This window comes from Zonotrichia albicollis, chromosome 12, assembly GCF_047830755.1.
Source record: "Zonotrichia albicollis isolate bZonAlb1 chromosome 12, bZonAlb1.hap1, whole genome shotgun sequence".
NCBI lineage: Eukaryota > Metazoa > Chordata > Aves > Passeriformes > Passerellidae > Zonotrichia > Zonotrichia albicollis.
The window spans coordinates 4,818,112-4,835,812 of record NC_133830.1 but is presented as its reverse complement, the minus strand read 5'-3'; the positions used below and the strand labels follow the sequence as shown (position 1 = coordinate 4,835,812).

General features: G+C 40.4%; 1 protein-coding gene across 1 annotated transcript; it reads right to left on the bottom strand.

The window, feature by feature from the left end:
* Nucleotides 1–67: 67 nt before the first annotated feature.
* Nucleotides 68–17,468, bottom strand: TMF1 (TATA element modulatory factor 1). The gene is made up of 17 exons (XM_074550387.1): nt 17,168–17,468; nt 13,893–15,133; nt 12,941–13,044; nt 11,949–12,075; nt 10,980–11,085; nt 10,198–10,340; nt 9,352–9,518; nt 9,048–9,204; nt 8,511–8,603; nt 7,740–7,896; nt 6,789–6,981; nt 6,458–6,527; nt 6,285–6,377; nt 5,220–5,330; nt 4,066–4,212; nt 3,631–3,756; nt 68–2,807 (listed from the first exon to the last, which is right to left on the bottom strand). The coding sequence occupies exons 1-17, from the start codon at nt 17,307–17,309 to the stop codon at nt 2,664–2,666; spliced, it is 3,321 nt and encodes a 1,106-aa protein (XP_074406488.1). The 5' UTR covers nt 17,310–17,468; the 3' UTR covers nt 68–2,663.
* Nucleotides 17,469–17,701: the final 233 nt, after the last annotated feature.

Here is a 17,701-nt window from a genome sequence, read left to right as displayed (position 1 = left end):
TGTAAGCACATAAATTACAACATGGAGCAGGAAAACAAAAACTAACCCTTCTTTCATGTGAATTTGACATGGGATTTTGAATATGAGCTCCTGAGCTCCTAAAGTGAGTACCAGAGTAATCTATTCCACATCCACAGAGGCCTTTCCATCAGCAATTCAGCTCCCTCTGAACACTACACTGAGTAATCTTTAAATAACATTTTTCTTACTTGCTTATCCAGTGAAAATGAGAGCTAAATTAGTTACTTTCAAAAGGATGTTCTAAAATAATAAATTTAGACAAAAGTGAGTACTAGAATTCTATCCTAATTCCTTTCATTTTGCACATTACTCTCCTAGGCAGTCTCAGTAAGAGCAATGAATTAAGTGTGCCAAGCAGCCATTAATGTTTCTTCAAAACAAGCATACAGTTAGATCAAAGATGAGCAAACCAGGATATTTTAAAGTCTATGTTACCTTCCAACAGCCACTTTGTTTTCTAAGGCTTTGATGATTAAGACACAGAAGGCCATCTGATTCTCAGGTGATATTAAAGATTGCACTACAAGGGAATATAGCATCCAAAAATAATCAATACAAATATTTACATCTACTTTAATAAGATTTAAAAATCTAATACCTTTTGTGTTTTTACATCTAAAACAGTTAATGCTGATTGCATGTTAAAATTTCCCTTTTACCTAAGCTCTTGTAAACTAGATAGCCCAAGACATACTCAGAACTGTCAGTCCTTCAGGACTATTAAATAATTTATTTTTCTTTGCTGCATTTGTCTGCCAAGATCACAAAAAAAGGTGAAAACCAGGAAGTTATTGATTCACTGTAGTAGACAAAACAGAATTTCTAATCTTTGTCCATCACAAAGAGTTGTTTTCTTAAGAAAAGGCTCAACTAACCCTTGTACATCATAATTCTAAATCAGTAAAATTCCAGCGTTTTAAAAGAGACTGATTTTTGCTTAGGTTTGATTGGTCTGCGGTTTTCCAGAAATTTGGAATAACCAACCACACTTTAATATGAAGGTAAAGTGTTAAATTCTGAGGTTTAAATTTTTCTGAGAAGAAAAATTGTACCACCATGGTTTCCAAAACTGAAGACAAGAGGGTAATTCCCTCCCACCTCCCAATGAAAAAAAAAAAAAGGAAGGGAAAAAAAGTTTTTATTAAAGCAGTTAGAAGTTTCTATGACAGATGGGGAGTTACAACAAATTTAAGTGTTCTGGCTCTATGGTTTTAATGAAATCCTCACAGAGTAACTGCCTGAATCTCAAATCAGACTGGGATTTTCCATGAACATTCCCTTGCTTGTGTAACTTCAGTGAGGAATAAATCCTGTTCTCCCAGTGAGGAATAAATCCTTAACACCCATAGTAAAATCACATTACCAAGAGGCATTTCTGCAGAAGCAACTCCTCATCCTTCACATCCTTTGTGTGTCAGGCCACCAAATACCCAAGCAGGGAAAGAGTTCCAAATTACAACGTGCACTGGTCTGGGAAAACAAACCCTCTCCCAACAGAGGCACTGGTGTGATAAGCAAAGAATTTCAACTGCCCAGTATTTCACACGAGTAGGTTCTGAGATGCAGCAAAATATTTGCTCTCTGGAATGCAGAGAGGAAGACACAGCTCCTTCTCAGCATTCCCAAGGGTCCCATTAAACATTTCCTCTGACATTACCAAAAATGCAGCTCAGCTCCAAGTCATGTGAGTGCTGTTTGGCCAATACCTCGCTGAAGGAATGGCATGAGAAATACTCTGCAGCCACTGGAGACTTGCTCTATGATTAAGCCACAGTTCAGTGTTACAAGAAGTCTAACCCTTGCTGCTTATATAAAAGGAACCATGAGATCTGCAGCAATTTATTTTTAAAAAAATCAGTTTCCTGCATTCTTCTGAACTGTTCTAGCTACTGGTAAAAATCAGCTACTAAATCTAGAACAGATATTTAACAGCTGAGATTTCTGGTGTTAAAAGTTGAAGACATTTATCATTACAAGCAGAGCTGCTGTCTCCACACTACTCAAGCAATATACAAGATGGAGCTGTAATTTGAGGTCTCATCTGAGTGTCACACTTTGCTTTAGAGGACTTAGTGTAAAGAAGTCAGACTAATCTGATTTGTCTAAGAATAATCACCCTGACATGTTCAGATGTTGTAAGCACAAATCCAAGATTTTCCTGTCATAAAAATATCCACCAGGTATGCTTCAGACAGCAAGTCCCTGCTACTTAGTTATTAAAAATTACCTGATGAGATTTTAGAAAACCTCATATGAACACTTGAGACAGACTTCTAAAGTGATTTTCACAGGTTTATAGAGATTATGAATCAAGGGCTGCTTTAGTACTACTCATGCCTTCCAGTGCTGTCTCCCAAGGTAACAATCAAAATTTCTGCTGCTTATGTAAAATGACCCACCATTTAGCAAAAACTTAAATAAAGGGATGACTGAAGAAAAAAAATTAAATATTGCACAAATAATTTATGCAGACAGAACAGGACACTTAAAGCATTGATTCTTCTGTCAACATATGAACTCTATTATATAGTCACATTTTCTATAATACAGGGGTTTTTTTACAGGACATTTAAATTCAGCATTTACATAAACAGTTATCTTTACAGTCTGTCACCATACAATGCTAACAGTTCCACCAGGAATTAATTTTGTCTCTGTTTTAAAAGTTCATCTATCTGAGTCTTGTACATGTTTTTCACATCTTCCAGATCCAGCCGGAGCTCCTCAGCCTCCTCTGCCTTCTCCCCATACATCTGGAGAATGGTGTTGTACCTCTGATCCAAGTCCTGCAAGGGTTTTAACACACAGTTAAATCACTGCTTCTTATCCTCAGCTTCAAACAAGCTGTGCTGGACAGTTTTACACTGCCAGGGGAAATAAGGGCAGCACCACCTCAAAGTGTAACCACAGTGAAGCACTCAGTAAACTTCAAAAGTACTTTGTGTTTTGAATACAGCTGGATTTATATTCTAGATGTTAAAGGAAGATATTCCAAAGATCAGAAAGAATTAGTGCTGACTTCAGAGGACATTCTGAAGCACCTTGAAGTTCAGTTGCTATAAGCATTAAAAACAGTTAGAAAACTGCACTGTTTTACTACAGGAATGACCAGTTTGAGAAATGAGAAAACTGAACATTCTGCATTCAAAAATTATTCCAAAACTTTTCAAATATTTCAATTTAAATTCTTAACCATCCAATTATTTGTCCTATTTCTATATACGTATCTCTACTGGACATATATTCAGCTTCTGCATCAACCTCATCAACCCAAGCTATTTATCAAAACCCTTCCTCTACTAAAAAATCCAGTTCCAGCCAAGTTCCTAAATGATAGAAACAAAAATGGCTTCTCCCTGGTTTAGCACACAGTCTTATGCTCAGCACATGTTTCCAACAACTGTGTTTTGAAGTGACTCCCTAACCATGGAGTGGGCACTTTTAGATTCTACTATATATAAAATTAAAAAAAAAAAACACCAAAGCCAGGCTCTTCAGTCACTTATGCTCAGAGACAGATTTCAATATATTCCTAAACTGACAGGACTACTCCTAAAGAAATGCAATTATCTACATTTTACGATGGATTTACGCCAGAAATGCACTTACCTTTAACTGTGTGCGTAATTTGGGTATTTCCTTCACTTTTTCTTCAAGTTCATCATTTTGATTTGTTAATTTAACCAGCTCTTCTGCCATTATTGATCGAGTTTTCTCCAGGTTTCCAATTTCCAGCTAGGGTAAACACACATAACAAGGAGGAGAAGGAAAGAATTTACTGTATTTATAAAACAACATATCAAAATACAGGTAATTAAGGTTTATTCTTAACCAGTCTGTGAAACAGCACATCTCAGATCCACTCTCATTTTCTTCTCAAACCTCAGTATCCTGGATATTTTACTTTTCAGACAGATAGGTTTTCTGGATAGGTCCTTGCAAAAACAAAAAAGGAACCAACAAATTCTTCTTGTGCTCATCCCTACACAGCTGTGCTGGTTCACAGAATTCTTGTAACACACACCAAGATTTCTGAAAAGATACCTGTAGATGTGAAATCTCTCCTTCTCTTAGTTTTAGCTGTGACTGAAGGTTTTCAATTACACTTGAACCTGATCCCATCCTTATTGCATCATAGAGATTGCTGCCACTGGTAGTTATTGGTCCAAACGAGTGATCATGAGGATCATCCTACAAACAGAAGGTTAGAGAAGCTGAAAATTAAGAGAAAAACATGGCCAGTTTGGAATCTTCCCTAAAAGATTCCTAAATATGGCATAACTTAAGATTTAAAATACATTGTGCTAGGCAAGCATTTCAATGCTTAAAGCTTGTTTTTAAGGGCTGTGCCCTAAACCAGGAGTGCAAGTAAAAATAAATCAATTTTAATTGTTTTACAGTCACAGACATCTTGTGAGCAGATTTTAGATGTCTCTGCACAGGATGTTACCTTGTCTAAGGCCAATACACTCTTGAAAAGAGTCATTTTCTGCATTACTGGAAGTTCTTGAGTGTGGGATCTCAGCACCTCAGGACTGAGGTGCCGAGTCACCGAGACCACCCTTGGGGGGCTCGGGAGTCCTGGAATGTTGCCAGAAGTGTCTGGTGGCTGCACTTTGATCCTACACAGGACACGACACCTGTATGAGGATAGGAGGGTTTCACCGGGGTGAATGGTGAAGGGATTAGTTAATTAGAGGGTGAAACACAGGGTTTAGGATTTCTGTACAGGGGGATTTAGAGAAGTAAGATGGAGGAATTGGGGCGTGTCCTGTCCTTCTTCTTCTTCTTCTCCTCCATCTTCTGTGGTGATGGTGGCACTTTGGGATTGGTCATTACTAAAAGTGCACTGGTCAATAAGGGTGAAAGGTATTGGGGAAAAATGATAAATATTGTACACGTAACTTTGGGTATAAAGATAGGTGACCGCCCGGAGAGAGGGGAGTGTGCTCATGGCTGGCTGCTGAGCAGAGCTCTGTCGGGCCCAGAGAAAATCTTTTAGATAAACAATTAATAAACACCGAGACCGAGAAAAGAACTGAAGCCTCTTCTGTTCCTTTGAAACGCGGCTGCTTCAAGGCCACCCCGGGCCTTTCCAGGCCCTCCAAACAGCCGAAAACCGGACACTTGAGGAGGAAAGTAAGTGAAGTAAGTGGTCTGTCAAGAAGAAAAAAGCCATTATAGGAGATCTATCCTACCTGGGAGAGGAAGGAGGTCTGCAGACCTGCCATGTCCACCCCACTTATGGAACTGGAGCGGGACATTGACGGCGTACTTGATACAGTTTCAACTGTGAAGGACTTTCGGTCCTTAAAAACAAACAAAGACATCCAATATCACCAGTTAGAAAAAGAAAAAACCTTCACAACAGGCTAAAAGAAATTCTATAAATAGTCTCCTTTTTTTCCACCAACAACTACAGAATACACTGTGATAGATTTTTTTACTTGCCCCATATCTAAAATATATGAAAGTTCAACAACAAAGAATTTCTGTGCTGTAAAACAGCCTATCTTAAAGATCTTGGACCTTTCAGGAAATTTAGACAGAAGCTGCTAATTACACCAAAAAAAGGTTCTCTTTCAAGTAGCCAAAAGAGACTCAGAGGCAGTTTTGAACATCCAAGTGTATCACAGAAAGAATATCTCACATGCAGAAGAACATTTGTTAGATTGAATTTTAAGGCCTTTTTCTCCTTTTCAAATAAAGTGCATAGATTAAATTCCAGGATTTTTCACATGCTAATAATTTATTGATACCTCTTCAAGACAGACTGGCCCCTTTTTCCAGACAGCACCTACAAGCATGCTAACCTCTGAAGGGGAAAGCACTTAGATTTTAGGACTGGAGACAGTAAGAAACAAACAACAGAAATAGTTTTACTGAATACGAACTGCTAATTAGTGGTAATGAATTTAATGACTATTGAGGATTGCTCTGTGACTTGTGACTTCAGTTGGAAAGCATGTGGAACATTGCACACTGAAACAAAACAGGAATTCAGTGGAAGCAATGCTGGTAAGTCTGAGCAAAGGAAACAAATTGCTTCAAGAGTGCTCAAAGAACACAGAGGATTAAGACAACAATCCATATTTTACCTCTTCTCAGGTTAAATTGACTATTACTCAAAACTTATTTCAGTGAGTCTAACACAACACCTATTTCACTGGAAAGACACTGCCAGCCACTAAAAGTTTCAGGTATAGATGTCTACTAAAATAAAGACAATATCTGTAAGGCTTAGAAATGTTAGGTTTTGGCACCTTCTCCTTTGCTGCTTCTTGGACAAGAACAGCCTTCTTCCTCTCCTGCTCAACCTTCATCTTCTCCATTTCCAACTGAGTAGCCAGCAGTGCCTGCAAAGAGAAATAAAAGCTGTTAATCTGCTAGCTCAGATTTCAAGCATAACAGAGATTAAAGCTGAACTAGGCAATACCTTTTCTTTCTTTGCATCTTCCAAGGTTTTTGCATATTCATCCTTGAGCCCTTCTAGTTCAACCTCATACCTACACAGAGAGGAAGGAAAGAGGTAAAGTTAGTAAATAAGTATTCTCCATTTTATTCCCTGTAGATTCAGATGCTTTAAAAACAAACACAGCAGCAAGGCTACAAAATGTTATCAATGTAACACTGTTTAATCTTTAAAATGAAACAAACTATCCACAAGGGGTTTTTTTTGTAACATTGTGCCAACACTTGGCACAGTCACATCAACACTGCATTTCCCTACATTAAACAGAAATGCTGTTAACCAAAAATGAACTCACCTGCTGTTCTCATGTTCTATTTTCTTTAATTTGTTTCTCTCCACTTCCAGCTGAGCCTGAAGACGGGTATTTTCTTGCCTTAGAAGACTATTTTGAGATTCAGAAGAAGACATCTGAATTTTATTAGCAAGGAGTTCCTCTGTAGCAGCCCGTTCTCTCTCAGCAGCTGCTGCTAGAAGAGTTTGGGACTCCCCTAACAGAAAGAAAAAACATGGAATTTAACCTTTTTTGATCAAATATCTAGAATATCAGCCACTTACTTATATATCAAAATTGAATTTGAGATGTTTTTTTATATGCAACTAATCTTTCTTGAAAAATACATCTTTTTTTCTTTTGTAAAGGAAATGAAATATTTTCCACACATAGAGGATCAAAGCAATGCAGAATGAACAGATTTCAGACTCTTTCAGAATGCAGTATACAACTACACATTGATTCCAGAAAGGAAATAATTTCTTTGGGTCCACCTTTGGGCTTTTAATGTATTTTTCATTTAAGACAATAAGTTACTACTGTATGAAATAATATATGGATCATCACCTATGCAGGTAAGTGATATGTATAATCACAGAATATATGTACATATATTGGTAATATAATACAATATCATTACAATATGATGATACAATATGTGTATCATCACCTAGTCAGGTAAGTGATTCCAAACTTTACAATTGGGAATCTCAGCATCAGGCTGGAATACTTTCAGTGTCTCAATGCCCTGAGGTGCTGTGAGGACATGCACACCTTCCAGTCTCATGTTAGAGTGTTTTACAGTGGATTACCTGCCCGAGAACCTTGGCATAACCCCCCAGACCATTTCCTCACAGGAAAGCAGTTGGTGCTCCTCTCTCCTGATCCACCATCTACACTTTGGGCAAGTGCTAATGAAGCCCTTGACATTGACCTTGCCACATCTCACATCCTCACCCAGAGCTCCCACCTTACCCAGCCTGTCAGAAAGGTTCTTCTCCAGTTTCTCCCAAGCAGAGGTCTGGGCTCCCAGCGTGGCCTGCAGGTTCTCAATCTGCCTCAGCAGGGGCCGTGTAGCAGAGGTCACACTTTGGCTCAGCTCTTGGTTCCTGCTCTCTGCTTCCTGGAGTCTCTGAAATCACAAATCAAATATCATTTAAATCATATGATGGACTGAAAGATTCATACAGAGTTCATCTAAATAAATAGCAGCTGCTTTACATTCTAAGATGACTGCTTTACAATCTAACATTCATGTGCTTCAAACTCAAAGTGTGAAATTTCAGGAGAGAAGTAAAACATTTTTAGATACATAATAGAGCAAGGGCCCAAAAATTCCAGAGCTCTGGATATAATTTGAAACATTTTGGCAACCATCTATACTCTGACCCTTAAGAACAATAAAAATATTCTTAAGAAGCAGATAAAGAGTCATCCACAGTGCATTTGCCAACAATTTTACACAACTATCACAAAATTAATGTCTGTATTTTGTCTCGTATTAAAAAAGGACAGCATTCTATTAAAGAGACATAATAAAAAACTAAGATAACTTTTTCCACTATGTGATTTTAAAAACATTCCCATTAATATTTTTCTTGCTCCTCTGTAAAGGACAACCAGTGCAGGTAACAAGGAAAATAAGCCTCTCTTTCAGGCTGCTCATGCATTGGTACCATTTTATTTTTGGGTTTTTAGAAGTCCTTCTGGCAGATGCAAGTGGGCATCATCTGTTTGTTCCAGTACCTGTTGTAGTTCACCAATTTCCTGCCGTAAATAATCTTCTTTTCTTGCTGCCTGCTGCTCTGCACGTTGCAGTGCCAGCCTCAGGTCTGCCACCTAAATCAACAAGAAATTGTTACTAAACTCTTGCCAAAAGTTCTATCATCACCTATTCCTTGCCACAGTCCCACACCATTTTCAAACAGTGGTATGTTTGTCTGCAAGTAAAAGCTTCATTTTTGCACGTACACAAACAGTTGCACTGATTTATTTATCACTAAAAATTCTAACAGGTAAGAGTACCACAAACTTAATATAGAGTCTGTCAAAGTAATTTCATCTAGATAGGTAAAATGATAAATACTTTTAAATAAAATTAGTATTTTAAAGGTTAACACAAGCAATCCATGAATATGGAACAAGTTCCACAGGGAAGAAATCCTCTGGGTATTTGCTAAGTACACAGAAACGAGTTCCACCTGGTGCATTCCATCAGGTGCACACAGCAGGCAGTGCAGTCACCTGTTGATTTACAGAGTTTATTGCTCATTTCAGACCCACCTGGATTGCCAAAGCCTCCTGCTGCTGCCGAGCCTCCTCCTGGGCCTTTTCCAGTGCTAACCCAAGCTCCTCCTTGGCCTTCATCTCCCGACTCAGGGCTGCTTCCTGAGCCTCACTGTCCTTTGTGGCATTAGCTTTATGAAGATCTGCAAGTTCCCTGAGGAGAAAGAACCAAAGAAATAAACAAACCCCAGTTCATTTAAATGCCAACAGCAACTTGGAAAGTAACTTTGTTCCATTTAAATATTTCACAAGCATTGCACAAGAAAGAGCCACAATCTGAAGGTGTGATTGCTTTGCTTACTTGTAGGCACTGTCAAGTGCTGCCTGCACACTCCTGTTCCTTTCTTCAAGTTCCTCCACTTGTGCCTGAAGTTTAGTAAGGTCCTTTTCTTGCCTCTCCACAACACTGTTCAGCTGTTTAATGCTGTCTCGATGCTGCTTCTCAAGGTCCTCCTTGCCATCAAGCACCTGGCAGGGCAGACAGGAAACATGAAACAAACCCCAGGACATGGGGCTGACAGCACAGCCTGAGGACAGGGACAACAGCAGCAGCCAGTTTGGGATAAAGTGGCTGAACCATCTAACACCTGGCAGAAAGAGAAAGGTTTTGCTCCCCTGCCTTGCCCAGAGGAGGGAGCTGCTCTTCACCACAGCTTCTCACAGCTCCACATCCTGGGTCTGAAATTTGTAAAATCTTGACTCAATCACTGAATGTCCAAATTTTGGTGGTGCAGGTTTTCCAGCTCACATGGTAACAGCAGTGCAAGTGCAAACAAACAGCTGAGAGGATCCCTCACTGCAGTTTTACAAGGAATACACACACAAATCACAACTCAGTGCTCCAGTAATGTGAGATGGTGAGGCCCTGACAGACTGCCCAGAGAAGCTGGGACTGCCCCATCCCTGGCAGTGTCCAAGGCTGGATGGGGCTTGGAGCAGCCTGGGACAGTGAAGGTGTCCCTGCCCATGGCAGGGGATGGAACTGGATGGGCTTAAGGGTCCCTTCCAACCCAAACCATTCTGGGATTCTATGAAATAGAGAAGTCTCCAGAAAACAAACAAAAGTCAATTTATCAAGAGCCTTCCCAAAAGGCAATTTTGCAGCTAACATAAAAACTTAAAAAAAAAATTTCAACAACTATCTTACCTGTTTTAAATGCTGCAACTCCTCTTCCAATTCCTTAATCTTCTTGCTCTGTTTTGTGTTAATATTTTCTCTCTCTTTCTCTTTGGCTCTTAATTTCTTAATAATGTTGGAATTCTGCAGCTGCTGTTTGGAAAGCTTTTCTCCTGTGAAGAAATTGAACATGAAGCCAGTGCATATTGGTGATATTCTATGGATTCTCCCTATTCACACCAGCCTTGCTCTTTAGTCTCATGAAAATAACACTCCAGTAAACATGGAAATACTTATTATTACAATTTTTCATGCAAGTTCTTAAATTTAAATATATCTTATCCTGAGATACCTTTGCTACACTGAGCTACAGTGAGAGAGGATAGGATGTAAAAGGCTTTGAAAATTAAGCAAGTGAGCTCATCATCTCCCTCAAAAAAGAATCTTCTCACTTAGTATCTATATTTCAATTCTAAAATTAAGAAGTATTAAAGGACACACTGTAAAATGCCATGAACAATGCCCTCATTAGATTTCTTCTGAATGGAACATGGAATGTTGTTCTGCACATGTTGGTTTTATCCCTCAGCAGCTTTTACTGCATCTTGTAGGAATCACCTCTGCAGCCACCTGCACCTGCCAGACCCCTCCTGTTACTCTTTGCTATTCACTAAATGCTTAAAACATTCAGAAACATCCAACATTCTTCAAATTTAGCACTTTTTCCCCACACAAAGAAGGTTGGTGTGCAAGGCCACTACATTTCAAACTGTTCTACATATTTTTACTATCAAAAAAAAGTTAATTCTCACCTTCCTCCATTAATCCTTTGATTTGCTCTTCTTTTTCTTTCAATAATTCAGCAGTTTCATTGGTATTAAGTCTAGTAGCCAATTCCTCTTTAACAGTCTTTACTTCCTAAATAATAGGATAAAATACTTAAGATTGTTTATTAAAATACATGGAGGGAAAAACACACAGTGAGTTACACTGATCACATTTTTCTTCTGCCCTTCCTCTCACAAGACTGCTTGGAAAACAATTTAGGTTGGAAGGGAACTCTAGAGATTATCTGATCAAAACAGATTGCTCAGAGCCTTATTGCATCAGGTTTTAAAAACCTCCAAGGTTTGAAACTCTGTAAATCCTCTGTACAATTTGTTCTAACTTCCCCATCAATTCAATTTTCTTGAAACTTCTGCAATAGAGAAAAACCAACCTGTCCTATTCACACGTAGCTACTGAATAATTTTTCTAGTTCAACTCACTGCTGTGTCAACACAGTGACAAACAGCTGAAGAATATTTGTTTTACAGTCAGATTTGAGTTTCCTTTCTGCATTAAGCTACAGAAATTAAATGCTGTGACACCAGGTCAAGAACATTTAAAGCTCAAACTTTGCTGCTGTGTAGATTTCTTTGCTTCTTCCAAATCAATCTGCCATCAGCCCTTAATTTTCCTCCCAGCTAATCCTCTAAAGAAGCCATTCCCATTCTTCACCCCTTCCTCACATCCCCCTCACGAGTGCAAATAATTATTTGGTACAAGGTGAATGAGAGCACACATGAAATCTCTTTTTTCCCAATTAAATGAGTTCCCCAAGCTGGTTCACAGCATGGATGCAAGAACAGCAAGCAGCCTGGATGGCTGGAAACAGCTCATGCTGGTCACCAACAGCCTCATGCTTCTCCCTGGGTTAATATTCATTGTTTTTTCCTCAAGAAATTCAATTGTCTCATAAATTAATGAATATTTATTTCATGAAAAAAAAGCCAAATCACCTTTTTAGCTGCATCTCTCTCTTTGCAGGCTAGCTGGAGCTTCTTCTCAGCATCTGCAATTCGCTGAGCAAACTCCTCTTTAAGAGATGAAAGGCTGCTGCTCTCTTCTTTCATTCTAAACATTTCACTGCATTTAAAATGAACATTTCAGAGCGCTTGCATGGCTATGTGACACTCCAAACTCGCAACAATTTGTCTTAAATGCTTTTCAGAAGTTTTTTTACTTATATTACACATGATAAGCTGAAGTCAAAAAACCTCACATCTGTATCAGAAGTCCTAATCAAAGATCTTTATCAATTCAGTAGTTTACCCATGAAAACAACTAAATGCTTGATTTATCTTAAATGTTTTCTCCTTGAAAAAGTTCTTTTTAGTTAACCATAATCTTTATCACATAAAGGGTAAATTATTTCATCTATTTTTTAAGTTATGATCAATTTAGTTATTAAACAACAGCATCATATATCTGTAAATTTTATAACTCAAATTTTGATCAATGAGCTGGTAAATACAACTTCCCACTTTTTCCCTTTTTAACTTAACCAAATTAAATAATAATTTCAGGTTTTCCCCTAAACCAGCCCCTCTTCCACACCTTCACTGCCTATATTTTAGTCAACAAAGTTGACTATTTACTCAGTAAATCAAGTTCCTCCCTCTGTATCAGGAAAATCAGTCTCTCCTAATAGCTGAATCCAGTCTTATAATAAAGATCTTTATTAGAGACCAAGACTGATTCTCCACATTTGTCATTCCTACTGCTTGCTTACTGAAAAACCCTTTCCCCAGCCCCGCCTCAAAAGAGATTTTAGCTCCAAGAAATAACAAATCTTTAAAAAACCCCATCACAGCACATGCCATCATTATTGCCACCTTTCCCAAACAGTGCACATCCCCTGTAACCTTTGCACCAGTCACAAAGCTCCTTGTTTGATCTATTATCTAACATTTTATTACAGCAAAGTCAATTACAGCATTTTCATACTTACTCTTTGAGGTTATCAAAAGCTTCCTCCAAGCGAGCCCTCTCTTTGCTAGTGCTTAATAACTGTATTTCCCTCTTCTCCAGCTTCTCAGTTAATGCATCAATCATCTGGACAAGGTTTTATAGATACAGAGCAGATTAATGGGACAATTAAAACACAGGAGGGGCAGGCTTTCCCTTCTCCCCGCTCCCATTCCCTCACAAGACTATTTAAAATTGAACTGGTCAATGTTTCAGGAATTTGGGGCAGAAGTCAGTGAGGATTACCATGTTTCTGCCACACACCTGAACATAAAGACAACTGTTTTCTCTAGGTGTGGAAATCCTACTAAATCAGCACATGTTGCTGAAGTTCCTGAAAAAAATCATCAGCTGTGATATAGTTTAATTATACATGCATTTTTTAACTAAAGCTGACAGTCTAGAAAACTATGGCCTACATTAAGCATTAAGACTCCTAATGTTCTTTACAGAATAATTTCTATAGGAGAGTCTCTTCTGTGAAGCATCAGCACAAAGCAGCAGAACAGCCCCAGATGAGGGAGGAAAACTTTCACTCAGAGTCAAATGCTCTTAGCTCACATCCTCAAAATAATTTCTTAATACCAGATTTTGGAATGTTGAACATAGATAATACAAGAAAATATACAAATGTAAACCCCAAAGAACTAAAATAACACATTTGACTTATTAGGCTTCCTGTTTGCCACCCTTACTCACAATTCACAACAATGACAACCAGGTGGGTCAGGTGAAACCCACAAGTATCTGATCAGAAATTTTACCAGTACTATTCCACTGCAGGATATCAGGGACAGTTTTGTACAGGGTCAGATAGCTCAGCATCGATTAATTCATTCAAATAAGCTGATCTAAGAGATACAGGACAATGGAAGGGAATGTCAGGAGTCTCATTTGCAATTAAAAGGTGTGTTTGCAATACTTGTTTTATTTACCTTTTTAAGCTCTTGCTTTTCAGTTTCCTCTTCTATCAGTTGTTCCCCAGCATCCTGCTGGGGCTCAGCCTCCTCCTTCACAACCTGTTCTTCAACAGTCTGCACAGCAGCAACCAAAACCACATCTGGCTGCTCAGAATTAACAGGGGTTGCACTTCTCCCACTCTCTTCCATCTCAGCCTCCTCAGCATGCAGCACAGGAGCATCACTCAAGTTCTCAGATTTATTTTTCAGGGCGTCAACCGTTTCTGCCTTTGGCACGGAAGGACTGACAGCGACAGACGCCGAAGCAGAAGCCCTGCCTGATAACTCATCATCTGAATTTATTTCACTGACACTCCTGCTGTCCAAGGACTGCACACTGAATGAATCAATTCTTTCAAAGGCATCCGAGGAGCCACAGCTCTCAGTCATTTTCTGGAAGTCATCTAAGCGATGATAATCGGCGCAGGCAGACGTGGACAGGAGCTGGAACGACGTCTGCATGAGGTGAAGGCTGGATTTGGAATCTGCAGCTTCTTGTCTGGAGCTTACTGAGCTCTCACTTATCACACTCTCATGGTCCAGAACTTCAATATCACTGGTTGTGGAAGTGCCTGAGGAGAAGGTGCTGATGGGAGGTGATGGGGTATTGCTTTGTCTGTCCTCAGTTTTTCTCTCCTTCCCTTCCAAGCCCAGGTCTTTTGTGCCTGCTCCAAGGGGCTGAGCAGTGCCCTCGGGTGCACCTGCTGCTCCATCCCCTCCCACACTGGATTTTTCAGCAGGAGAATCTTCAGGTTCTTCAAAATTTAGAGCAGACACCTTTTTGTCAGTACCTTCATTTGTGCTTGCTTCATGCTGGCCATCAGATTGAAGCACAGCATTCTCTTCCAATTTCTCCTTGGGAATATCAAGGCTTTTCAAGTCCAGGACAGCTCCAGAGGAATCCTTGACCTCTGTCTCTGCTGCCACTGGCCCTTCCAGCTGACTGGAGTGCTGGGACTCCTTTAAAGTGCTTTTCACCTCCTCTTTGGGTCGCTGTGATTTGGCTGGAGGTTTGGACACCACTGGGTTTTTCTGTATACTCTGAACGTCTGTTGGGGAGAGAAAGGCACTGAAGAAGTTTTCAGATTCATCCACAACCGTCCTCCTCACGGGCTTTGTGATGGCTGTGGGTGACACTGGCTGGTTCTGGGGTTCTGTGGTTGAGTTCAAGCCCCAGGATGATGTGTCCCATCCTCCACTTATGAGAGAATTTGTTCCTAAAAAAAAGGAAAAAAGGGAGATAGGCAAATAAACCCCACTTTGAAGGCTACAAGCAAAAGCAAAAATTCCTGCTTCCCTACAGTGAAAGCAGTCCAGGCAAAACAACATGAAAAGCTGTAGTTAAGAGAATTATACTGATTAAAAAGGAGGAAAAAATTACAAGGTCTTAAAAGTTATCTGCAAATAGCACATAAACACACCCTTACAGAAAACAGAGGGGGAAAGCTTTAAGTATTTACAGAATTTTCACTGTAAGAAGGGTTCCTGCCCTTCACTTTCTGACAAGATTTCATTTTTCCTCACACACCAAGCATCAGCATGGAGCTGACAATAAAAATCAGCAGCAGCCCAACTGAAAATTTTCTTTCTCTGTAGAGAAATACTAAATTGTTCAGTTCTGAAGCTGCCCTAAAACCACATCAACAATTCCAATTATTGTATTTCTTGCAGGATTTCCAGGACTTGTCAACAGCAAGAACAAGAATTTCAGCATCAAATTTCAGAAGCATCTGAAGTAAGAAAGAGAAGTCAAAAAACAGTATCCAATTTTGTACCTAAAATATAATCTGGGTAACATAACTATTTCAGGCTACTTAAAAACAAACTCACTCCATACAGCAGCATCTATTAAAAACACTGAGTTACAATATTTAAAGCTGCCTTCTACTTTCAGAACAGTTGATAGCTGTTGGCCTCAAATCCAGATAATTACTGTTTTCATTGCCCAAAATACTACAAACATGTGATTTATTACTACAAACATCTCACTTATTGCTACCTTGTCCATGATTCAACAGCTTCAGAAAAAGCTGATTTAACTGTAACATTCAGAACATATTTTGACATCTCTTAAGAACAAGAAGGTTTTCCCTCAAAACCAGATGCAGGCTGATCTTTGCTGCTCTTCTTAAGAATTACAGAACTACCATAAATACAAAGACAGAAATAAAATTTTTAAAATTTGGACAAGTCTAAAGCTTTGAGAAATTAAGCATGACAGAGTTTTCTATAAATGATTTCTGCATTTTAAGATGACACCAGACCACTTATATGATTGCCAAGACCTCAAAGGGATAAAGACATCCAAGACTGACCTTTGCTGAGCAACCGACCGGGAAAACATTTTCAGTTGCTACAGCTTTCAGTTTCAGAAATCTCACTCTGCTTCACCTGGATATAACCTCCTCCTCCTCCTCCAAATAGGCATAGTTTTTCTAGATATAGTTGTAGCAATGACACGAATTCCAGATGACTTAATTTCCCATATGTTGTTTATTATTATATTGAATAATAATAATAATAATAATAATTATTATTATTATTATTATTATTATTATTATTATTATTATTATTATTATTATTATTATTATTATTATTATTATTATTATTATAATATTCTGGGGGGAGTTTCTAATACAAGGGCTCCCTTTCGCTCTCTCCCTTCCAAACAGCAGCTTAGGGCTGACCATTCCTTCAGGCTCAAGTGAGACACTTCCTCATAGCCATGACAACTTTTCCACCAGCACATTCCTTTCGACAGATGTTGGAGGATTATGAATTGGAAGCCACGAAAAGTGGAAATTTCATTTGGTTCACATGGACCACACTTTCAGCTTCTCCTCTGCCCTCCCTGTTGCAGAGAGCGAATCCAAGCAAGCCTCTGAAAAGATCATTATTTCCCCTTTTATATTACTGAGTTTTTACCAATTATTAGCCCCTCAGAAAACAAATATAAACAAATAACGCCTCGAGAAGCAGGGATATGAAGCTCAGTGCTACCTATGCGATAAAAGCAGGACACTGGTGACACCAGCCAGGCTCTGAGCTGAGCCTGTCCCTGCCCGGTGTCCCCCGGCACGGGAGGGAGCAGAACGTGGATAATTTAACCACAGGGGGCTCTGAATTATAAAACCCGGGGCGGCTTTGGGAGGAGGGCCGGTTAAACCTCCCCAGGGTAAGGGGGAGACAGCGGAGGAGGCGGGCGAGGCTGGGGCCCGAGGCTCGGCACGGCGGCCGGACCGAGCCCTTACCGTCACCGTAGTCGGGGATGACAGCGTCGGGCCAGGGGGTCTCCTCGGCCTGGATGTCCAGCACCCGGTCGATGGACTTCTGCGCCTGCGACAGCGCCTGCTTGGCGAAGCTGGACAGCTGCGAAGCGTTGAACCAGCTCATCCTCGGCGGCTCCGCAGCGCCCGTTCCCCGCGGCTGCCCCCGCTGCCGGCGGGGCCGGCGGGCTGGGCCGGGCCGGGCCGGGCGCGGCGCTGAGGGAGCGGAGCGGAGCGGAGCGAGGGCCCCGCGCAGGCGCCGCCGGATCCACGTCGCACCCGGGCCCGGCGCAGCCGCGTCCGGCCCGGCACGTCCGGGAGGCGGGGCCGGGGCGCCGTGCCCGCCCTCACAGCGCCTCCGGAGCGGGGAACGCTGAGGCTCAGGGCTGGAAGGGACCTAAACACCGTCCGGTTCCAGTCCCTGCCGTGGGCACAAACACCTTCCGATCCAAGCCCCAAGTGACCCGGCCTGCAGCACTTCCAGGGGTGGGGCAGCCGCAGCTCCTCTGGGGAACCTGT